The 22,873-nt window shown below is 41.4% G+C and overlaps 2 protein-coding genes across 10 annotated transcripts in view; one reads left to right on the top strand and one right to left on the bottom strand.

The window, feature by feature from the left end:
* Positions 1 to 22,873, top strand: part of RCBTB1 (RCC1 and BTB domain containing protein 1) — a 108,294-nt gene that overhangs the window by 78,975 nt on the left and 6,446 nt on the right. Inside the window, exon 12 of one of the 2 annotated variants that reach the window (XM_084879401.1) lies at positions 2,297 to 3,100. The exons of the other annotated variant lie outside the window; for it this stretch is intronic. Within the exon in view, the coding sequence (XP_084735527.1) occupies positions 2,297 to 2,380 (84 nt within the window). The 3' untranslated portion in view covers positions 2,381 to 3,100. Of the gene's footprint in view, positions 1 to 2,296; positions 3,101 to 22,873 lie in introns of those variants that run through there. 2 annotated transcript variants of the gene reach the window in all.
* The window catches only part of SETDB2 (SET domain bifurcated histone lysine methyltransferase 2), a 93,244-nt gene continuing 70,546 nt past the window's right edge, over positions 176 to 22,873 (bottom strand). For all 8 annotated transcript variants that reach the window (XM_084879328.1, XM_084879332.1, XM_084879333.1 and 5 more), the window contains 8 exons: positions 19,853 to 19,983; positions 10,570 to 10,613; positions 10,326 to 10,394; positions 8,119 to 8,183; positions 6,058 to 6,124; positions 5,273 to 5,404; positions 3,152 to 3,223; positions 176 to 1,077 (listed from right to left, as the gene is read on the bottom strand). In XM_084879328.1, the coding sequence (XP_084735454.1) occupies positions 911 to 1,077; positions 3,152 to 3,223; positions 5,273 to 5,404; positions 6,058 to 6,124; positions 8,119 to 8,183; positions 10,326 to 10,394; positions 10,570 to 10,613; positions 19,853 to 19,983 (747 nt within the window). In that variant the 3' untranslated portion in view covers positions 176 to 910. The remainder of the gene's footprint in view (positions 1,078 to 3,151; positions 3,224 to 5,272; positions 5,405 to 6,057; positions 6,125 to 8,118; positions 8,184 to 10,325; positions 10,395 to 10,569; positions 10,614 to 19,852; positions 19,984 to 22,873) is intronic.

Here is a 22,873-nt window from a genome sequence, read left to right as displayed (position 1 = left end):
GAGAAAAATCATAACTATCATTTTTTTTTTCATCCTTACATATTCTCACTGATATTCTTATTCAGAGTCCAATATTAAATTTCAATATTTATTTTGAAGATGATGTATGTCCATGTGTTGACCGTCGCTGAAAATAAATTTAAAAAGCAGACTTTGTGACAAGACGACAGGCAAATTTGGTACAAATAAGATAAAATATTCAAATTTATTATATCTAAGAGGCATTATAGGCTAAAAATAGTCTCAAAAGATAAAAACCGTTTATGTATTCATTGAACATTTATGGAGCATGCGGGAAGCAAACAGAACAGCGAGTTCCTGCCCTCAGAACCTACCCTCCACCAGGGCGGTGTGGGGTACAGTGGGTGATACTGGGAGGGGTTATGAAGGAAAAGCACTCTCAGATGGAGTGAGTGGGAGAACCTGTGTGATAAGATCTGCAGAGGGAGCAGTCGGAAGAAGGCAAAAGAGCAGCTAAGACTTCACAACAGGATGTGCACAAGGCCCTGGGGCTAGGGGCACCTGGTGTGTTACTGGAACAACCCAGATCAGTGGTCGCCACCTGGTGGTCTGCGGACACTGGTGGCCCCTGAGGTCCAAAGGTTGGTGACCGCTGACCACGATCACTGGAGTGTGCGGGTGGAGGCCATGTGTCAGCAGGAAGCCAGGGAAGGGTTTAGTTCACAGGTTGGGAGATATGGGAGGCTTGATCCAATTTACTGAAGTGGAACCTGAGAAACATTTTGTCGGAGAGGAGGCAGAAGTGAGAGAAGAGGGAGGCATGTACCGGAGTGAGCTGGTGAGGATCAGAGCGTGCAGACCAGAGACACGGGACCTGTGCTGGAGATGTGTGGCTTTCACAGCCTGGCTCTCGTTCTCAGCCTGCTTGCAACTATGCCCAATTTTTGGCTTAGGAAAAGGTAACTCTTAAAGGAGACGAAGATACTGAAGCACAATTTGACCTTGGTCTGTTTTCTTGAACAGAGCGCAAAGTTTGTTGTAAGTCCTGAAGAAGCTCAATCTCTTCCTTCGTCTGCTGCCATTTTTCTTCAAATTGCTGAATGGTAGTCTCTAACGCTGTGTATGATAAGGAGAAATAGAATTATTTCAGGTTACTCAGTAGTTGTATAAAAAGTGTATATCTAGCCCCTTCTGTTTGCAAGCAGAGCATGGCACATGGCGCTGTGCCCACGGGAAGACTCGAGGATCCTGAGAGGAGGAACTGGTCCTTTTGGGTCTTTGCTTCCTCCTCTAATTCAGGATGGAACTCTAGTATTTTATTGCACATAAAGCTAGTCAGTAAATCTTTAAGTTTTTGTACAATTTATAGCATTAAAAGGCCCTCTGTGTATCTTTGAAAACTCGAAAGCAGCCACTGTATAATCTACATGCTACACTGTGTTACAATATCAAGGATGAGGGCAAGTCTTTCATAAACATGCATCCAGTTTTTAATGTTAAAAGCTTTTGATTTTATTTAGAAATAGAAAGGCTTTTAATGTGGAAATTTAGGAAGATTACTCAGTGGCAATGTCATTTAAAAAAAAACAAAAACCTCAGAACTGAAGAATATTAACCTCAGAACAGCTATCTACTTGTAGTTAACTTTCTGGAACATTAGAAAGGCTAAGTTAAGCCAGAGTCTTTATTAATTGGGTGTCAAAAGTTAGAGCCTTTGCCCTGGCCAGGCAGCAGCTCAGTTGGTTAGAGTGTTATCCCAATGCACCAAGGTTGCAGGTTCGATCCCCAGTCAGGGCACATACAAGAAGCAAACAATAATGCATAAGTAAGTGGAACAAGTTGATGTTTCTATTTACCCTTTCTCTCTCTCTCTCAAATCCATCAATAATTTTTTTTAAAGTTAAGCCTTTTAAATTGTTTCTAATGAGATTCCAAATAGTGTCTCCTCCTAGTGCCCCACCCCACAAATACTACATTGTAACCTATATACTCCCACTCACCCACCCAAGTAGTGACCTATATTATGTTCCAAAGATGTAACCTTTAATACAAAAAATAAAAAATAAACAGTGAAAGTCTCCTACAAAATAAAGCTTTTTAGAAAAAGATTTAAAAGGCTGCTTAAAAAAAAAATCCCATTAGCAGTATACAGGCATCCTCCAGAGACTGTCAAAAGATAACACTATTTTTGGTAGATTTTAAGAAATATTTTTTCTGTTGATTATAAATGTAATACAAAATTCAAATAGAAACATGTCACATGAAAACAAAAATGAGAAAAGCTTGTGTATATTGAGACAGGGGTGTGAGCTACCTGATAATGCTTTCTCCACAGGGAAAATGTACTGTCCTAATACCATTCGCTGGAGAGACAAACTCACACAACTTCAAAGAAGCCATCTGCAAAAACTCCGTGTGACTCTGGCCCCCTTCCCACTGGGCTGTGCAGTGCCCCCTCCCAGCTGTGTGCCGCAGCCTTGGGGAGAAGTCAGATCAGACTCACAAGTGAAAACTTAGCCTGTTTTGAAGGCATCTTAAACAATGGCAAAAGGACCTACTCAATAAATGGTTGATATTTTACAGAAAAGTTGTCTCTGCCCTCACAAGATTTTTTCTTTTTCAAAAATTTCTTAGCTATTCTTGCTCATTTTTTTCTCTCATAAGCTTTAGAGTTGATCTAAGTTGGCCAGTGGATTTGCAGATTAATGTTGGGAAAATTAAAATATGTATACATCATACCAAGTGAGAGGGAGACAAATGGCAGACGGTTCATCTGTCCCTGCTGATTTCTGAACACGGTGCCTAATATTCTACCATTTTGCAATTATTTTTTGTTTCTACACAAAGAACTACTATATATAGGTTAGAGACTGTGGAAAATACAGAGAAAACACAAACCCAGCCACCTACAGATAAATATTGTTTCCGTTTGGGTGCAGTTTTTCTGTGTGCACGTGTGCCTGTGTATTTACATATTTTTTCTTGTGCGTGTGAGAGTTCATACTATTTCTGGTGTTGCTTTTTCATTTAATAAAACTGTGTCTAATATGTAATACTTTCAACAATAAAGAACCACCAAAAATAAAGCGGTGTCCATTGAAATATGATTTTTATCACATGAATAGTATGACATTATTTCAGTATATGTGATAAATATTTGTAAACTTGGTTGCTTAATTCTAACTCATACCTTTTTGAAAATTTACAAATGCATCTTCAAACAATCTACAGTCAAAAAGTGAAGTCCCGATTTCTTCATAGTCTGGAGGGAGAAAAACATTGTTTTCATTTAAATATTTTATGTAGACAGAAACACCTCACAAAATAACCCTCCAAAATGAAAAGTAAACAGAGCAGTTATCTACTGGGAACTTGTTAGAAATGCAAATTCTTGACACCTCTACTGATCAGAACCCCCGGGGGGGGAGGGGGGGGACAGCTCCCTGTGACCCAGCAAGCCCTCCAGGTCAGAGGTCGCCAGCCTTTGGGACCTCAGGGACCTCCAGTGGTCTGCAGGCCACCGGTGGTGACCACTGCTCCAAGTGATTCTGAGGGGCATGCTCAAGTTTGAGAAGTGCTTGGTCTAAAGAATAAACAAAAGAATGCAATGAATGAGCTTTAAGATATGTTTGCTCTTAATTTCATTTGTTGATTTGGTTCTATAGAAAATAATCCCTTTCAAATAACTATTTTGTATTATTGCTTAAAATATAGACTATCAAGCTTTTTCTTTTAAAATAGCTATATTTACACTGAGTAGCCAGATTATTATGATCTCTGAATGCATAATAATCTGGCCACTCAGTGTATATGTATATACATATATACACTAATAAAAGAGAAACATGCAAATAACCATCACTCTGTTACGACCAACAGCCAATCAGGAGGGAATATGCAAATTAGGAGAAAGATGGCTGCTACCCAGCTGCTCCAGGCATGGAGTGGCTGGGCAGGGCAGGATGCCTGCTATGAGAGGGAGGGCAGGGGGTGAAGGGATCTACAGGAGCAGCACTCTGGCCACAGCAAAGATGAAGATTGCAGACTCCGGAGTCTGCATTGAAGACGAAGATGGCAGACTCTGGCCACAGTCTGCAGCGAAGATGGCAGACTCCAGCCAGGGTCTGCAGCAAAGATGAAGGCAGCAGATTCTGGCTGGTACCTGCAGCAAAGTGCCAGAGGAAAACCAGCCTATTGCACGAATCTCTTCATATATATACTAGAGGCCTTCATGCAGAGGGCCTCTAGTATATATGTAGCAGAGGGCCTCTAGTATATATGTATTAGAGGCCCAGTGCACAAATTCGTGCATGGGTGGAGTCCAGCCAGCCTGGCCAGGGGGACGTGACATGGGTGGTTGGCTGGCCTGCCTGCTGGCCGAACTCCTCTCTGGCCACAGTCTGCAACGAAGATGGCAGACTCCAGCCAGGGTCTGCAGCAAAGACGAAGGCAGCAGATTCTGGCTGGTACCTGCAGCAAAGTGCCAGAGGAAAACCAGCCTATTGCACGAATCTCTTCATATATATACTAGAGGCCTTCATGCAGAGGGCCTCTAGTATATATGTATTAGAGGCCCAGTGCATAAATTCGTGCATGGGTGGAGTCCAGCCAGCCTGGCCAGGGGGACGTGACATGGGTGGTTGGCTGGCCTGCCTGCTGGCCGAACTCCTGGTCAAGGGGGCAATTTGCATATTAGCCTTTTATTATATAGTATATACACTGAGTGGCCAGATTATTATGAGTTCAGAGATCATAATAATCTGGCGACTCAGTGTATAATTAAGTTTTTACACTCATAGGAGAGATGATAAGAAGGCTAAATACCTGCACAAAGCTTTCCAAAGAGTTCCTAATAAAAAGTCACATTTAAACTAAGAACAGTAAAATTACTTCTATACTTTAAACTTGAACATACCAAAAAAGACACGTGGTTTACTAAGGAACAGAATTTGAGCCAAATCAAAACTAACATAATGCCATTCTCAGATCTTAGCAACAAGTGTGCTCATCTGTGGGGGTGGATGTGTGACTGAGTTGGGTTCTGAAGTGCCATCTTTTGCTGGTCATTCTCAGCAAGTACTTGAAAAACCATGGCATCAGGATATTTTTTACAAAATTAATGAATTTGTGAATTACCCACATCCTGTAGATTTGTAAAAGACAGGAGATCTGGAACAATGGATTTTATTAAAGAATGAGATAAAGGAAAATAACATTTCAGTTAGAAAATGTGTACAGGTTTTTGGTTTCATTTTGTTTTATATGTATGTCTGTAAGAAGTCTCTATATAGGAATTTTGCTATTTTAGTACCTGATTCTGAAATATTCTCTTCCACGAGTCTTTCCTGAATCAAATTAAGTCTTTGTAATATTTCTTCAAATAAATCATTAATAAGTCCAGCTTCCTTACATTTCTTGAGAAAAGCAACTTTCATAATTGCATCTAAGAATAAGAAAAACATTTTAGAAGGAAACAGTGTTAGGGAAACTGTTATAAATCACTTTATAGTCTTCTTAAGACCTTGCCCTAGTGGTAGATGAGCATAATTAGTTCAGATAACACATACAGTACCTTTAGGTTTTCTACTAATTGTAATTTTATCAGACCTCATTTTACTAGCTGAAACAATGAAATGTCATGAAAATGTGAAAAACTTTGTTTAGAATAATTATATGAATCAAGACAATGTTCTAAAATTTAGTTTCAACTTCTTTGCGATGACAGCCTCTGTTATTTGTCTGTCTCAGCGACTGTTGTTATGGAACATCTGTCTGCTTCAGAACAGAGCTACAGTCCGGCTCCCGGGGAGCGGGCAGTCAGTGTGAGGGGCACATCACTGCAGTCCAGGCTCACACTGCCCAGCCTCCTCATCAGAGAGAATATCCTCTCAGTACTCGGGAGTGATGGACTGTCCCCGCCTGTTACTTTGATCTGCTGGGATTATGAGCAAAAAGATCGTTAAGACAAAGTATTTTATTATAAATTAGTTATTACAGATCTAGAAGAATCAAGTGGAATACCAACTTTGAAACACATGACTCATCTTTTTGTAAGTACTGTAGGTCATCTTTGTTACAGAAAAACGTATAGCAAACCTGTGTGTTTGCCATCCTCCTCTTCCATCTGTTTTTCGGACTTGTTTTCTGTTAATAGCTTAGGTACCTAGAAGGACAGAAAAATCAAATTTACTTTATATTGATTTTACTGTCGGCATTGAATTGAAACAGAAATTTTGGGGTTAAATAGGACAGGTTTAGGAAATTTTGGAAATTAAGGGGACCATGGAGGAAGCACTGGACTGCAGAGCAGCAGAAGGTAAATTTCCATAGAATGAGGGAGCTGGAAACAGCGAAAGGTCTATATTTACAAAATAAAGAGAAGGAAGCCCTTCATCCAGAGGGAGAAGAAGAAATCCCAAAGGAAACAGGAAACCAATAAGGAAGGGAAGAGAACCTCACCTGTCCCAAAGGTTCAACCTGTGAGCCCAGGAGTTACTATAGTAACCAGGCTAAGGGAATAGTGACCAATCAGAGGGATATCAGGGCACCAGGCTCTGCAGCCTTTATAAGCCAGAGGAAAAGGAGCTCAGTGGGACCCTTTCTCCCTCCCCACGTGGGAGGCTGTACTTGTTCTTCAGTAACTCTCCACTTTTGCTATACCATCTTCTCTCCGTGGATTCATTCTTTGACTCCAGCGGACAAAAAATCTGGGTTCCAGTCCAAAAATTACGTTTCAGTGAGAAGGCTAACCCCCATTTTGTAAAACTGTTATGAGTTCACTGCTATTTTTTAGAAGGCCTCTTATTCTTAAAACAAACAAACAAAAAAAAACCCCTTTGTTTTCCAGCCTGTTCTAGCCTGCTTGAATAATGAGGAAGATAAACGTAGTTGTCTGACCTTGTAGGCCCATACTCTCAATACCATGCCAGGTGTATTTTTTAATTAGATAGAACTGTATTGTTTTCAAGGCCAGTAGCGAGCTAACCACTAAGTGAACATAGTATTGGCTCTTTAATAAAAAGGGAAGTTCTGCTTGTAGCCTTGCTTTTGAATTCATTTTCTCTAAGCCCACCGCAGTGAATAAAGTGTGACTCCAAAATCTCTGAGCATTGCTTGATTTATTGCAGTTCTCTATAACAGCCGAATGTTGTATAAAATGAAACCAATCTTTTTTGTATAATTCAATGATATGCTTATGGTGAAAATCATGCCCCATATTCATCTGTTGATATAAATATCAAATGTCTTTTTGCATTTTATGACAAAACATCAAAAGTTGTGATGAGTACCTCTTATATAAACAGGAGAAAGGTGAAGGTTTCTGATATGACCTGGTGCATAAAAAACAGTATGAAATCCCCAAAACATTTTCATATGCTTTATACAGAGCAGCAATCCACAAAATTTTAAGTTATAAATTAAGTCAAGTATGGAGTATGCAGCTGGGAAATACTTGGTTAGGTAAGGATGCTTGACTTTACCTCTAATCATTTTAAGGTCATAAGCACTATATGGATTCGGATTCTTCTTACTAATTTGGTACCAGGAGTGAGGTCCTCCCTCCCCTCAGCTGGTGGGCGGAGTTATGACATTACTGGCAGCTGCCGCAGAGACATCCCCAAGACACTGAACCACCAATCAGTGCGTGTCCAATGCACAGGGGCCCATCCTTTCCTGTTCCCTTCCCTTAAAAGGATTCTCCACACACACACACACCCCAACACACACACACACACACACACACACGCACGCACGCACGCACGCACGCACGCACACACGCACACACTGCTCTCTGTTTCTCCCTGACTCTCAGTTTCTCTGCAGAAGCAGCCTGGTTGGGTCCCTTCTCCTCTTCCTCCTACTCTAATCCTGTTTTCTCTTCCTCCGGAAAGAATCTCGCTCGTTACTGCGGAATAAACCTCCCTTTCAGTGTATCTGGGTTTCTGGCTCCTGTTTCCTGTACACCAAACCAGGGATGTGTTACAGGAGCTATGGGGCTGTCACACCCTGAATTATGTGCTTATACTCAATACAATCTAACTTCTCTTTAATATTCATTTAATTAAGGTTCTATCTTTTCACCTGAAATCCAGAATGGTTAAAATGAGAACTTTGTAAGAAGAAACTTAAAGCTATAATAAAATTAATTCAAAGTACCTGTAGATTAATGCTTGTCGAGTGATCTTTCTTCTTTCGTTTCCTTTGTACTCCTGAAAAATGAGCTGAAAATATAAATCATGTAGAAATCAGAATCCACAAAGGAAAAGACTGATGCTTGATTACATAAAATGTAAAACTCTTACATGCCAAAGTGATTACAAAGTCAAAAGATATGGCAAACTTAGACTAAATGTTTGCAACACCTATGATAAAAGGCCAATTTAAAAATATAAAAAGATCTCCTAAGTCAATACAAAAAAAAGACACTGGAGTAGAAAAATGGGCAAATTGGCCTTCTGGGGAGAGAGTGCATTGAGTAGGAAAACAGACTGGGTGACAGTAAAATAAATATAATTGATCAAAATATAGGGGAATACACTCAATTTCACTCAGAGATGCAAAGTAAAACAGAGTGACCAAGATGAAGTGCTCAGTATCTAATGTTTGTAAGGATTTGGGTAATTATGTACTGCCGGTGCAGCCTCTTTGGAAGATAATTAGCCAATAGTTAGTTTCATTTTTTATACTCTTTGATCCAGCAATCTACTTAAAGGAAGTTTTCCTAATAATAGCATAGTACATACATAAATGCACAAAGCTGAATGGAGAAAAACGCTAACTACCGTATTAACTGTGGCAGAAAAACTGGAAGTAACCTGGATGCCCATCACACAGAGACTGGTTCAGTTGTGGTTCAGTTATGTGACTGAATAATATACACAACGAAACACTATGCAGCCTTTTAAAAGTGAGGCAGATCCACTTGTGCTGACATGGAAGGATCTCAAGGATATTAAGTGAAAAGGCAAAGTACAGTAGTAGGTAAGTATACAACAGACAATTTTGGGAAGAACTAAAAAAAAAATCTGGGGAGAAGATTCACTGTCAGAGTTATAATCTGCTTTTTAAAACTAATACATTATTGTTACCTTTCCTGAATAAACAGTAATTGATGACAGGGTTTTTCATAGTAATTCTTAATAAGTTAAAAGAGTAATGTTTTCAACAAAAAAAAAATAAAAAAATTAAAGGATATTGGATTGAAATGGCATTTTGTTCTGAACAGCTTATTTTATGCAAATCCAGCTGCTCCTATGCAGTGAACTACGTCGCGAGCCCACCCTCATTAGGCCCTAACCTGTGGCCCATGCTTACTACATATGAGGCGTACCAAGTTCCTACTAGCAACACATGTTTTAAAATATGTAAATTTAGGATTTCTTATTATTCTTGCCCAAAACATCAATCCATTATTTTTTTTAAAAGGTATCAAAACAGGAATTTTTAGGGGTGAACAAAACAGGTTTTAGGAAATTGAGGGGACCTTGGAGGAAGCACTGGGCTGCAGAGCAGCAGAAGGTATATTTCCATGGACTAGGGAAGCTGAAAAGCTGCAAGGTCCATTTCCATAGAATGAGGGAGCTGGGGACAGCAGAAGGCCTATATTTACAAAATACAGGGCAGGAAGCTCCTCATCCAGAAGTAGAAGAAAGCCCAAAGGAAATAGGAAAACAATAAGGAAAGGGAGAGGGAGGGAGCACAGGAGTCACTACAGTAACCAGTCCAAGGGAATAGTGGCCAATCAGAGGGGCCATCGAGGCACCAGGCTCTGCAGCCTTCATAAGCCAGAGGGAAAGGAACTCAGTGGGACCCCCCCCTCCCCATGTGGGAGTCTGTACTTGTTTGTTTTTTTTTTGTTGTTGTTGTTGTTTTTAACAAATTTCCACCTTTGCTATACCACTTTCTGTCCTGGATTCATTCAGCTCCAGCGGGAAAGCAAACCGGGACACCCTGCCAGGGGAACCTGCGTGTTCCAGCCAGAAATTCTGCTTCAGTGATGACTCAAAAATGAGGGCAACAATATTGTTTGGATAAAATGAAGTTGGCATGACACAGAATTGAGCTTTTTCCAAGCAGGTCCTGACTGCAGTCCACAGGGAGCATTCCAGATTCAGTGCTAGACAGACACTGCTTTTCCCAGCGGCACACGGGCACCATTCGTGAATGAATGTCCCTCTCATCCTCCCATTCAGCCAGGGTCCAATTTTAGAAAACTGCTAACCATTAATTAGAACTGAAATGCTAACCATGCATTCTTAGGACAATTTCATTTGGGGGCCTTGCAGCACTTTATCAATTTTATCTACAAAAATTCTGATATTCTTTTGGAAGAGAAGCAGTCACAAACAGGCAGAGCTTTTTACCTTGTGATACAGTCTTCTGAATGCAGTGAGGATGGAAGATGGGAGACAAAGGCTGTGCAGAGAGTAGACCTAGTTCACAAAAAACAAAGTACGTTATATTACTGTACAAAGAAAACAATTTTATATGTAAAATTTTTAATTCAGAAATTTTTAATTCAGTGAGGCTAGTAAATCAGGTTACTTCATGTCTTACCTAAATTATCACTTTTCTTTAAACCCACAATACTGAATTTTAGAGACTTACCAGATTGAGTTTCTCTTGATGGAGCATGTTCTTTGCAAAACACTCTGAAAATAAGCAATTTGAAAGAATTGTTAAATATTTTTACTTACACTTTTAAAATGTTATGCCTATTTTCTTATGATTTAAAAAGGAATTAAACTATCTTTATAATGGTATTGCCCTAAATATCTGTTAAGAAAAATGCTGTTTGAGACTTCGGGTCAAGATGGCAGTATGGGTAGATGCTGTGCTGGCCTCCTCTCAAGACCACATCAAATTTACAACTACATTATAGAACCACCACGCCTGAGAATCACCTGAAGTCTTAGCTGAACAAAACTATAAGGATTAAAGTAAAAGCCATGTCAAGGCTGGTGGGAGAGGCAGAGATGTGTGTGGCTACTAAGAGCTGGGAGGGGTATCTTGGCTGTGGAGGCCCCCACTGAGGAGTGAGGGGCCTTGGCCGCACACCAGACTCCTCGCCCAGAAACCAGTGCCGCAGCCTGGCTGTGGCATCAGCAGGGACCCCGTCTGGGAGGGGGAGGGCTGTTGTAAGACCCAGACAACCTCCTAAAAGACCTGAGTGCAGACTCACAAACACCATACGTTCCAGAGAAGGGAAAGAAGCTTGAAAAGTGCCAGGACCTATGTGGGGGAACTAGTCTGGCTTCAAGCAAGACCTGGAGAGGTGGCTCTCTCAGGACACAAGTGCCATCAGGCACCATTGTTCTGCTATTGACTCCTCCCCACATACAACCTGCAGGCGCTGGTGGACACAAAATCTGAGTCAACTTGGCTAACTGAGTTCACCTTGGCCTGGTGATCCCCCGAGACCCCGCCCCACCCAATTCCCACACCACCCAAACACCTTTCAGAGGCGAATCCACACAAGCTCTGTGTAACTTCCTAAAATTTCTGAAAGATCCACAAACCCCAAATGAACACCAGCTGGCCTCAGCTTTCCATGCTCCTCTTGCTCAGTCCCAAGCCTGGAGCTAGTAGAAGCCAGCCTCACTTCACAGCATAACCACTCTTCACTCCAGCCCAGGCAGCTACCAGACACAGATCAGTTTGCAGCTCCTACCAGGTGGCCTCAGGCCTAACAGCAGCTGACCTTAGCCTGCACAGGAGCCTCTCCTAAGAGGCCCTGGAACCAACACACCTGGGGGCTGGCTTCAGACCATACCAGACCACCACCAATTAGTGCCACAAATGACACACCCAATAGTGGTCTCAGCCGGCATCAGAGCCCTGCTAAACTAAACCCTATGTAGGTCAGCCCCTGCACAACAGCTTTGCTGTAGTCACAGCCAGTCCTCACAATTTGCCAGCCTGAGGATCAATCCTACCCACGGATGTGCCAACAGCAGTCAAGGTTCAACTCAATGGAAGGGCACATACAACCCACACAAGGGACACCACCGGAGCACCCAGTTCAAGCGAACAGGGAGACTATGCCATTGGCTCCAAATAAGGCCACTCTGCCCAGACTGGGAGACATAGCAGCTCTACCTACTACACAGAAACAAACACAAGGAGGCACCCAAAATGAGAAAACAAAGAAACATATCCCAAATGAAAGAACAGAACAAAATTCCAGGAAAAGAATTAAACAAAATGGAGGCAAGCAATCTGCCAGATGCAGAATTCAAAATAATGGTTATAAGAATGCTCAATGAACTCAGGGGAAGAGTAGATGGTATCAGAGAGATGTTCAACAAAGAGATAAGAAGCTTAAAAAAAAAAGGAGGTAGAAAATATAAAGAACCAGTCAGAAAAAGTATACAAGAACTGAAATGAAAACTGTATTAGATGAAATCAGATTAGATTAAGTAAAGGATTAAATCAGTGATATGAAGACAAAGTAGCAGAACACCAAAAAGAAAAAATAATTAAAAAAAAAAGAAAATAGTGTAAGAGACTTCTGGGACAACATAAAATGTAATGATATTCACATCACAGCAGTACCAGAAAGATAAGATAGAGAATAATGGATTGAGAACTTATTTGAAGAAATAATAACTGAAAACTTCTCTAACCTGGCAAAGAAAATAGACATCCAAGTCTAGAAAGTGCAGAGAGTCCAAAAAAAGATGAACCCAACGAGGCCCACACCAAGATGCATAATTAAAATACCAAAGGTTAAAAGGGGATATCTATGACACTTTCAATAATAAAGATAAATAAAATAAAACTAGAGGCCTGGTGCATGAAATTTGTGCATGGGTAGGGTCCCTAGGCCTGGCTGGCAATTAGGGACGGTCTGGGCCTTCTGGCTACCAGCCAGGGCCTTCCTTCGTTCCAAGCTGCTCATTGTAATCAGTAACCAAAAGCCTACACAAGATATACAAGAAATAAAGAGAAAGGAATCAAACACAACACTACTGAAAGTCATCGACATACAAGAGAGTAAGAGAATAAGAAAGGAACAGAGAAGAATTACAAAACTAATCAGAAAACAATAATAAAATGGCAATACCTATATGCCTTGCAATAATTACTTTAAATAAACAGATTAAATACTCCATCAAAAGACAATGGATAGTTTCCTCAAAAAACTTAATATGGACCTCCCATTTGATACAGTGGTTCCACTTCCAGGAATATATCCTAAGAAACCAAAACCAATCAGAAAGAATGTATGCATTATTATGTTAATAGCAGTGCAATTCACAATAGCTAAGATCTGGAAACAGCTCAATAGATGAGGGGATAAAAAAGTTGTGGGGGAGAGAAACCAAGATGGCGGCATAGGGTAGACACCCGAATGCAGCCTACCACAACAAATTTGAATTTAGAACTGGAAAACAGGGGAAGCATCACCCTGAAGCACCAGATGGCTGGCTAAGAGGAGGCTCTACCATCTGGGAAGGAGAGAGAAGGCGCGCTGAACCTCAGGAACTGTGAAGGTGCAGAGAACTGTGCGTGCGAAAAGGCGGTGCCCGAATTCGCTGCCGGCTTGCTTGTGGAGCGCAGAGAGGGTGGGCCGAATTCGCTGCTGGCTTACTCCCTGCGTGCGGAGAGGGCGGACAGCTAATGCGCAGCAGCTAGCTTTCTTATTCGGGAGGAAAACAGAACCACCCTGTTGCTCTGATAGACGGCCCCAGATAGGGAGAGGCCAGACTGTCAGGCAGTGGGCAGAGATCTCTCGGAGGTGTGTGAAGCCAGCGGCCATTACTGTGGGACTCAGAAACCAGACCCTCGTAGGGAGGGGCTGAATAAAGCTTGTCTGCACCACCCGAGACTCTGCCCCATCCAAGCTGAGCACAGAAGCCCTTCCATTGGCTAGCTTTCTCATTTGCTACGAATAGGACTCTCCTAGGGAGGGACAGACAGGAATCCAAAGCTTGTCTGCGCCTATACCAAAGAGGTGTGCGCGCCTGCAACCAATCTTGTGAGATTCACCAAAGCTTGGCTGTGCCACCCTGAGACCCCGCCCCATCCAAGTGGAATACAGAAACCCTCCTAGCTGAGACACTTCTGATCCTCATAGCCAATTGGCTTGGAGATCAACACTTCCCAGTGATACCAACAACAAGCAAGGCTTAACAACAAGACTGCACACACAGCCCACAAAGGGCTACACCAAGACTGTCCACCTCAGGTAACTGGGAGGCTGACTCACTGAACCATATAGGACACCGTAGCACACAAAGCCACCCTACCAACTCAGGGAAGCTGTGAAAATGCCGAGACAAGGAAACAGATCACAAACAAAAGAAATGGAGGACAAAAAGCGACTGGATATAGAGTTCAAAACCACGCTTATAAGGTTTTTCAAGAATTTCCTAGAAAAGGCCGATAAAATAAATGAGATCTATGATGATATGAAAAGGGATCAACTAGAAATAAAGAATACATTGTCTGAAATAAAAAATATTATATAGAGTCCTAAAAACAGAATGGAAGATCGCAAGAATCAAGTCAAAGATTTGGAACACAAAGAGCCAGAGGACACTCCTCCAGAGAAGCAAGAAGATAAGAGAATCCATAAAGTTGAAGGTAATGTAAGAAACCTCTGGGACAATTTCAAACGAACCAACATCAGAATTATGGGGGTCCCAGAAGAAGAGAAAGATCAAGATACCAAAAGAATACTGGAAGAAATAGTGACAGAAAACTTCCCCCACCTAGGGAAAGAAATAGACTTACAAGTCCAGGAAGCCCGTAGAACCCCAAACAAAAGGAATTCAAAGAAGACCACACCAAGACACATCATAATTAAAATTCCAAGAGCAAAAGATAAAGAGAGAATATTAAAAGCAGCAAGAGCAAAGCAGGTAGTTGCCTATTAAGGAGCACCCATACGATTGTCAGCTGATTTCTCAACAGAAACCATGCAGGCCAGACGGGAATGGCAAGAAATATTCAAGCTGATGAATAGCAAGAACCTACAGCCAAAAATACTCTACCCAGCAAAGCTATCACTCAGAATCGAAGGCCAGATAAAGAGCTTCACAAATAAAAAAAAGCTAAAGGAGTTCATCACCGCCAAACCAGAATTATATGAATTGCTGAAAGGGGTTCTTTAGGAAGAGGAAGAAGATATAGATAAAAATTATGATCAACAAATACATAACTATCAACAAGTGAAACTAAAAGCCAAGAGAATTAAAAAATCTGATGAACAATATTAACTGTTGAATATAATAGAATCAGAGGTATGGAAGGGGAGTGGACTGACGATTCTCAGGGAAAAAAGGAGTGGGGGGTGCGGAAAGAGCCTGAACATAAACTGGGCACCTATGGATGAGGACAATGGGAGGTGGGGAAAGGTCAGAGGGTGGGGGGGGAACCTGGTGGAGGGGAGCAATGGAGGGAGAAAAAATGAGGAACATTTATAATAATATGAACAAGAAAGATTTATTTAAAAAATAAATAAAGGCCCCCCCCCCCCCCAATAATAAAATAAAATAAAAAAGTTCTGGTACATTTACACCATGGAATACTATGCAGCAGTAAAAACAGAAGGATCTCTTACCCTTTGAGTCAGCATGGAGGATATGGAGAATATTATGCTAAGTGAAATAAGCCAATTAAGAGAAAGACAAGTATCACATGGTCTTACTCATATGTTGAATCTAATGAACAAAATAAACTGAAGAACAAAATAGATCCAGAGACAGAAACATAGAACAGACTGTCCAACCTCAGAGGGAAGATGGGGTTGGAGGGGTGGTGGGAAGAGATTAACCAAAGAACTTACATGCATATATGCATAACCCATGGACATTGACAATAGTGTGATGAAGCCTGGGGCAGGGGGCGGATGTGTGCTAAAAGGGGTCAAAGGGGGGGAAATGGGGACATCTATGATACTTTCAACAATAAAGATCAATTTTTAAAAGGCAATGGATAAAGAAGTTGTGGTACATACATAATGAAAAAGTACTCAGCCATAAAGATAATGAAATCTTACCATTTGCAACAATATGGATGAACCCAGAGGGTATTATGCTAAGTGAAATAAGTCAGACGAGAAAGACAAATACAGATTTCACTTATATGTGGACTCTAAAGAACAAAATAAATGAACAAACAAAATAGAAAAAGACTCATGGATACTGAGAACAAACTGATGGTTGCCAGATGAGAGTGGAGCTGGGGGCTGGAGAAGAAGGTGAAGTGATTAAGAAGTAGAAAACAGTAGGTACAAAACAGTCACTGGGACATGAAGTACAGCATTGGGAAATAGTCAATAGTCAATAATATTGTAATAACTATAAAGGTGCCAGGTGGGTGAAAAACTTTCTGAAGGAATCACTTCATAAATTATATAAATGTCTAATCACTATGCTATATACCTGTAACTAATATATTGAACATCAACTATAATTGAAAAAATTTTAAAGTTAAGCAAAAAAAAGAATTTGTTCAAACTTGTGTAAGTTACTGACCACATCAAGTACAGATGGAGCCTCTGCCAGATGTTCGCCATGCTCTTGGGCCTCAGAAAGATCAGTATGCTAGCTGAGGGTTTAGCGCTACTAGATAATCTGAACAATACTAGTTTTATAGAGCAATCAGTAGGTTTTTACTGAATAAAGACACCTAAGGACTCAATATCTAAGATGCACAAAATTTTATCTATGTACAAAGTTCTGATTTTCAACAATAAATAGCACAAAACTGCATGTATTAATTTGGGAAGCACGGTTTTCAAACTCTATAGGCATCTCCACTAAATTTTATATTTGAACTGCATGAATCTAGAATTGATCAGTGCCCTAGAACAGTGTTTCCCAACCTTCTCTCATGATGAGAATCACCTGGTGGAGTTGTCAAAACACAGATTCCTGAATCCCAACTAAGAAGTGCTAAACTAGAATTTTTGGGAACATATAGGTAAAATTGTATACCTAACTTAGTGCTCTAAGACAGATTTTATATACAGAGCACTAAGTTAGGTATGCAATTTTACCTATATGTTCCCAAAAATTCTAGTTTAGCACTTCTTAGTTGGGATTCAGGAATCTGTGTTTTGACAACTCCACCAGGTGATTCTCATCATGAGAGAAGGTTGGGAAACACTGCCCTAGAAGAAGGTAGCAAAGCTATGAAGAAGAAATGATGATTTTTAAATGAATTTTAGGATAGGCAAGCAGCAGGCTCGCCATTCCTGTTTTTTAATTTTAATTTAATTTTATTTTATATATTTTATTGATTTTGTACAGAGAGGAAGGGAGAGAGATAGAGAGCCAGAAACGAGATGAGAGAGAGTCATCGATCAGCTGTCTCTTGCACACCCCCTACTGGGGATATGCCCGCAACCAAGGTACATGCCCTTGACTGGAATCGAACCCGGGACCCTTCAGTCCCCAAGCCAAACCGGTATCGGCAGAAATGATGAATTTTAACGATCTGCTCAAGCCGCATTTTCTTCCCATCCTCTCTTCCTCCTCATCCTCTGCCTACATCTCCTTCCTTCCCTTATGGTGCTGACCCCTACGATGCCTCTGGGAATGAATGAATTCTTCCTGTCTCAGACCAGTTCCCCTCTCCTCCATTTAGTTTTCCCAGCCACCTCTTCTCCCAGTCAAAATTAATCTCCTCACCCTTAGGATTCTGGTGAGCACTTTCATTTGCCAGGTAGTTAAAAATATTTTTTAATATGAAAATTTTCAAACATATATAAATGTGGAGGAGATATGATGAACCCTCATGCCCCCAACCATCATTCAATTTCACTTAACATCATTAATCATCAGGAAAATGCAAATCAAAATCACAATGAGATATCACCTCACACCTGTTAGGATGGCTACTGTCAAAAAGACTAGAAATAAGAAGTGTTGGTCAGGATGTGGAAAACCTTGTGCACTACTGGTGGAAATGTAAATTGATGCAGCCATTATGGAAAACAGCATGGAAATTCCTCAAAAAATTAAAAATAGAACTACATACAATCCATTTCTGGGTATTTATCTGAAGAAAACAAAAACACTAATTAAAACTATATGCACCCCTATGTTCATTACAACTTTATTTACAACTAGAGGCCCGGTGCACAAACTTCATGCACGAGGGAGGGGGTGGGGTGTTCCTCAGCCCAGCCTGCACCCTCTCCAATCTGGGACTCCTTGAGGGATGTAAACGGGCAGTCAGACATCCCTCTCACAATCCAGGACTGCTGGCTCCCAACTGCTCGCTCGCCTGCCTGCCTGCCTGATTGCCCGTAACCACTCCCATGCCAGTCTGATCAACACCTAACTGCTCCCCTGCTGGCCCGATTGCCCCTAACTGCCCTTCCCTGCCAGCCTGATAGCCCCTAACTATCCTTCCCTGCAGGCTTGGTTGCCCCTAACTGCCCTCCTCTGCTGGCCTGGTCATCCCAACTGCCCTCCCCTATAAGACTGGGTTCCCCCTCCCCAATTGTCCTCCCCCGCTGGCCTGGTTGCCCCCACTGCCCCACCCTTGCTGGCCTGATCGCCTCCTACTGCCCTCCCTTGCAGGCCTCGTACCTCCCAATTGCCCTCCTCTGCTGGCCTGATCACCCACAAGTGCCCTCCCCTACCAGCCATCTTGTGTCCACATGGGGGCAGCCATATTTGACCACATGGGGGGCAGCCATCTTGCGTGTCAGAGTGATGGTCAATTTTCATATTACCTCTTTATTATATAATATAGCCAAGATATGAAAACAACTTAAGTAGCCTGAATCAATTTATTTAACAGTTGGCTTACCCTTTCGTTTTTACTAAATTGTATAATTATTTAACTGAAGTGAAACTTTTCATCAAAAAGAAGCTCAAGTTTCTCCCTGGATAAAAAAAATATAATTCGATTGAACTTGAACTATGCCTTATTGGGCCCTGGCCAGTGTGGCTTAGTTGACTGGAGCATTGTCTCACACACCAAAAGCCATGGGTTCGATTCCCAGTGAGTTCACATACCTGGGTTTCGGATTCGGTCCCAGGTTGGGACATGTACAAGAGGCAGCCAATCGATGTTTCTCTCTTACATTTATATTTTGCTCTCTCTCTCTCTCTCTCTTTCATTTTCTCTCTAAAATTGATGAGCATGTCCATTGGTGAGGATTAGGGGGGGAAAAAGAAATATGCCTTATTGGGTTAAAATTAACATTTAAAGAATTATTGACAACATAAAGCAAGATTTAAAAGTCAAAAGCAATACAAACAAGGTAAGTTTCTTCAAGAACTGAAAGACTGATTACTGCATTTGCTGCACAGTTTATCATTTTTAGAAGTTATTTATAGGTATGACAGTGGTGACCATGGTGGGAAAAGGTATTTCCTTTCCTGTGTGTAGGAAAAAGCAAATGTGAACTGGCTCCCAGTCCCATGGCTACCCATGATGTAGATCACTAGGTCACTCACGCCACTGTGACAGCCAATGCTCTCCACCAGAGAGGAAGGGATGTAGGAAGACTACAGCCAAAACCAAAACCCTACGTATTTTCTTCTCATGAAATATGGAGAAGGTGTTGTGAAGTCAGACTCCCAACAAGGGACCCCAAACTAAGTTCTTACTTGGAAATAATTAGCATAAAATTCGTTTTAAAAATCTCTTTGCGCCCTAGCCAGTGTGGCTCAGTTGGTTCGAGTGTTGTCCTGGACACTGAAAGGTTGAAGGTTTGATTACCCAATCAGGACACATACCTAGATTGCAAATTCGATCCCAAGTGTCTCACATCAATGTTTCTTTCTCTCTCTCCATTCCTCCCCCTTACCCCTCTCTCTAAAAAATAAAAATAAACAAACATCTCCTCGGGTGAGAATCTTAAACCATTCCTTATTTCATTCCAGTCCCCCAAATGTGGCTCTAAAACTGTTTTATCACATACTTATAAATTCCTCCAGATGCATTGTGTAGAACTGCGTGGTCATTCTTGGCACAGAAAAAGTGGTAATTCTTGGAACAGGATTTTTTATCACATCCCACGGTGGCTCCTTTTTCATCACAAAATGTGCATTTCTACAGAAGAATAGATATTACTGAGTGAGCACCTGTTTTCATAATCTTTCTTAAAATTTAAAATTAAACATGCTATTAAATATTATTTTTAAGTCAGCAACACTAATGTCTTGATGTACAATATTACTTACATTTGGCTGGTTAGCTAACTAGAACACTTGGCACCGACTGTTTTATAATGATCTGATTAAAAGCAGAAAACCCCTCTGGCTGGTTTGGCTCAGTGGATAGAACACTGGCCTGCGGACTGAAGGTCCCGGGTTCGATTCTAATCAAGGGCACCATCCTGGGTGTGTGTGCAGGAAACAGCTGATCAATGATCATCTCCCATCATGAATGTTTCTCTCTCTCTCTCCCTCTCCCTTCCTCTCTGAAATCAATAAATATATATAGTAACAGCAGAAAAGTTTTGTTTAAAAAAAAACTAACCTCAAAAAGCAAAATTGTCCAGCTCTAAGCACTGGGTCCTGTTACAGACACTGAGTCTATGGCTGGAGCAGCTAGCTCCTGGTTGTGCAACTAAGAGCTGTGTGGTCTCCAGCCAGTCACTTCCTCTCTCTTAGGCCCAGATTTCTCCCTGTTTATAACAAGGCCTGTTTTACAGATTGTGTGATAAGGAAAGGCCTCTAAGGAGGTGATATATAAGCTTAGATGTGAATAGTAAGAGTTCTTAGCATGCAAACAACTCAACCAGGGGGAAGGACATTCTAAGCAGAAGGCCTTATGTTCTGTCAGCAAGAATGCGTTTCCCGGTTGGCAAGCTTTCTGGAAGGATGGGGCAGAGCTGCAGGGGCGGGGGGATGGGGGAGGGAGGCACAAAGGGGGGAGGGCGGGAGAGGAGGGGCGCTGGTGATGTTGGAGCAGAGAGGAGGGTAAGGAAGAGTCTGGGATAAGACCTAAGGTGTAGCAGGGGCTGTGCCATATAAGGCTTATAAGCCAGAGTAAGGAGTTGGGATTTTATCCTCATGCAAGGGGAGCATAAACTGAGCAATATTTTTACGACACTATGCTGGCTGCTGTGTGGAGAATGGGCTAGGATAAGGATGGGCAGGAGAGAAAGCAAGACTAATATCAGTAACCGTCCAAAAGAGGCAGACCAGCGACTTCACTACAGTGATCAGTGACACAAAGAGAGAAGTGGAGGACACAGGTCTGTAGGCTTGATGCCCCGGGGAGGGGGAAGAGGGAGGGAGAGAGAGGAGAGAGAGACAGAGACAGAGACAGAGACAGGTGTGGTGAACAACTGGAGAAATGTTTGACCAAATATAGCATCTAATTTTTAAAAAATAATTCTTTATTGCTCAGATTATTACAATTGTTTCTCCTCCCCCCCCCCCCCAGCTCCCTTCCACCTGGACCCCCCCCCCCTCGGACCTCCTCCCCCCATTGTCCTCATCCATAGGTGTATGATTTTAATCCACTCTCTTCCTGCACCCCCACACCCCTTTCCCCCTGATAATGATCAATCCACTCCATTTCTTTGCCCCTGATTCTATTATATTCACCAGTTTATTCTGTTCCTCAGATTTTTAATTCATTTGATTTTTTTAGATTCACTGTTGATATATATGTATTTGTTGATCATAATTTTTTTTTTCTTCTTCCTCTTTTTAAGAATACCTTTCAGCATTTCATATATATAATACTGGTTTGGTGGTGATGAACTACTTTAGCTTTTTCTTATCTGTGAAGCTCTTTATCTGCCCTTCAATTCTGAATGATAACTTTGTTGGATACGGTAATCTTGGTTGTAGGTTCTCACTATTCATCACTTTGAATACTTCTTGCCACTCCCTTCTGGCCTGCACAGTTCGTTCGTTCTTTCTTTCTTTCTTTCTTTCTTTCTTTCTTTCTTTCTTTCTTTCTTTTTCTCTTTCTTTCTTTTTTTAAGATAAAATCCAGGTTCTTTTGTTTTTTTGTTTTTTGTTTTTTAAATATATTTTATTGATGTTTTTACAGAGAGGAAGGGAGAGAGATAGAGAGTTAGAAACATCGATGAGAGAGAATCATCGATCATCTGCCTCTTGCACACCCCCAACTGGGGATATGCCCGCAACCAAGGTACATGCCCTTGACCGGAATTGATCCTGGGACCCTTCAGTCTACAGGCCGACGCTCTATTCACTGAGCCAAACCCGTCTCGGCATGACCTGCATAGTTTCTGTTGAGAAGTCAGCTGACAGTTGTATGGGTGCTCCCTTATAGGTAACCAACGGCTTTTCTCTTGCTGCTTCTAAGATTCTCTCTTTGTCTTTTGCCCTTGGCATTTTAATTATGATGTATCTTGGTGTGGTCCTCTTTGGATTCCTCTTGTTCAGGGTTCTGTGCACTTCCTGGACTTGTAAATCTATTTCTTTCACCGGGTGGGGGAAGTTTCCTGACATTTTTTTAAATAGGTTTTCAGTATCTTGTTCTCTCTTTTCTTCTGGCATCCCCATAATTCTGATGTTGGTACGCTTGAAGTTGTCCTAGAGGCTCCTTACACTATCTTCAACTTTCTGGATTCTCTTTTCTTCTTGCTTCTCCAGAGGAGTGTCCTTTGCCTCTTTGTATTCCAAATCTTTGACTTGATTCATGTGTTCCTCCAGTCTGCTATTGGATCTCTGTATAATATCATTAAATTTATTGGCCTTTTCTAGGAAATTCTTGAAAAACCTTATAACTGTGGTTTTGAACTCTATATCCACTTTTTTATTCTCCTCCATCTCTTTTGTTTGAGATCTATTTCCTTGTCTCAGCATTTTCCCTGCTTCCCAGAGTTGTTAGGATCACTTTGTGTGTTTGGTGTCCTTTATGTCCCAATAGGTCAGCCTCTCTAGTTACTTGAGGTAGACAATCTTGGTGCTACCCTTTGTGGACTGCGTGAACAGCCTTGTTGTAGTTAAGACTT

The sequence above is a fragment of the Pipistrellus hanaki genome (assembly GCF_964339955.1).
Source record: "Pipistrellus hanaki genome assembly, chromosome: 3".
In the NCBI taxonomy this organism is placed as follows: Eukaryota; Metazoa; Chordata; class Mammalia; order Chiroptera; family Vespertilionidae; genus Pipistrellus; species Pipistrellus hanaki.
The sequence above is the reverse complement of the archived record's forward strand: the minus strand, read 5'-3'. Positions and strand labels throughout refer to the sequence as shown.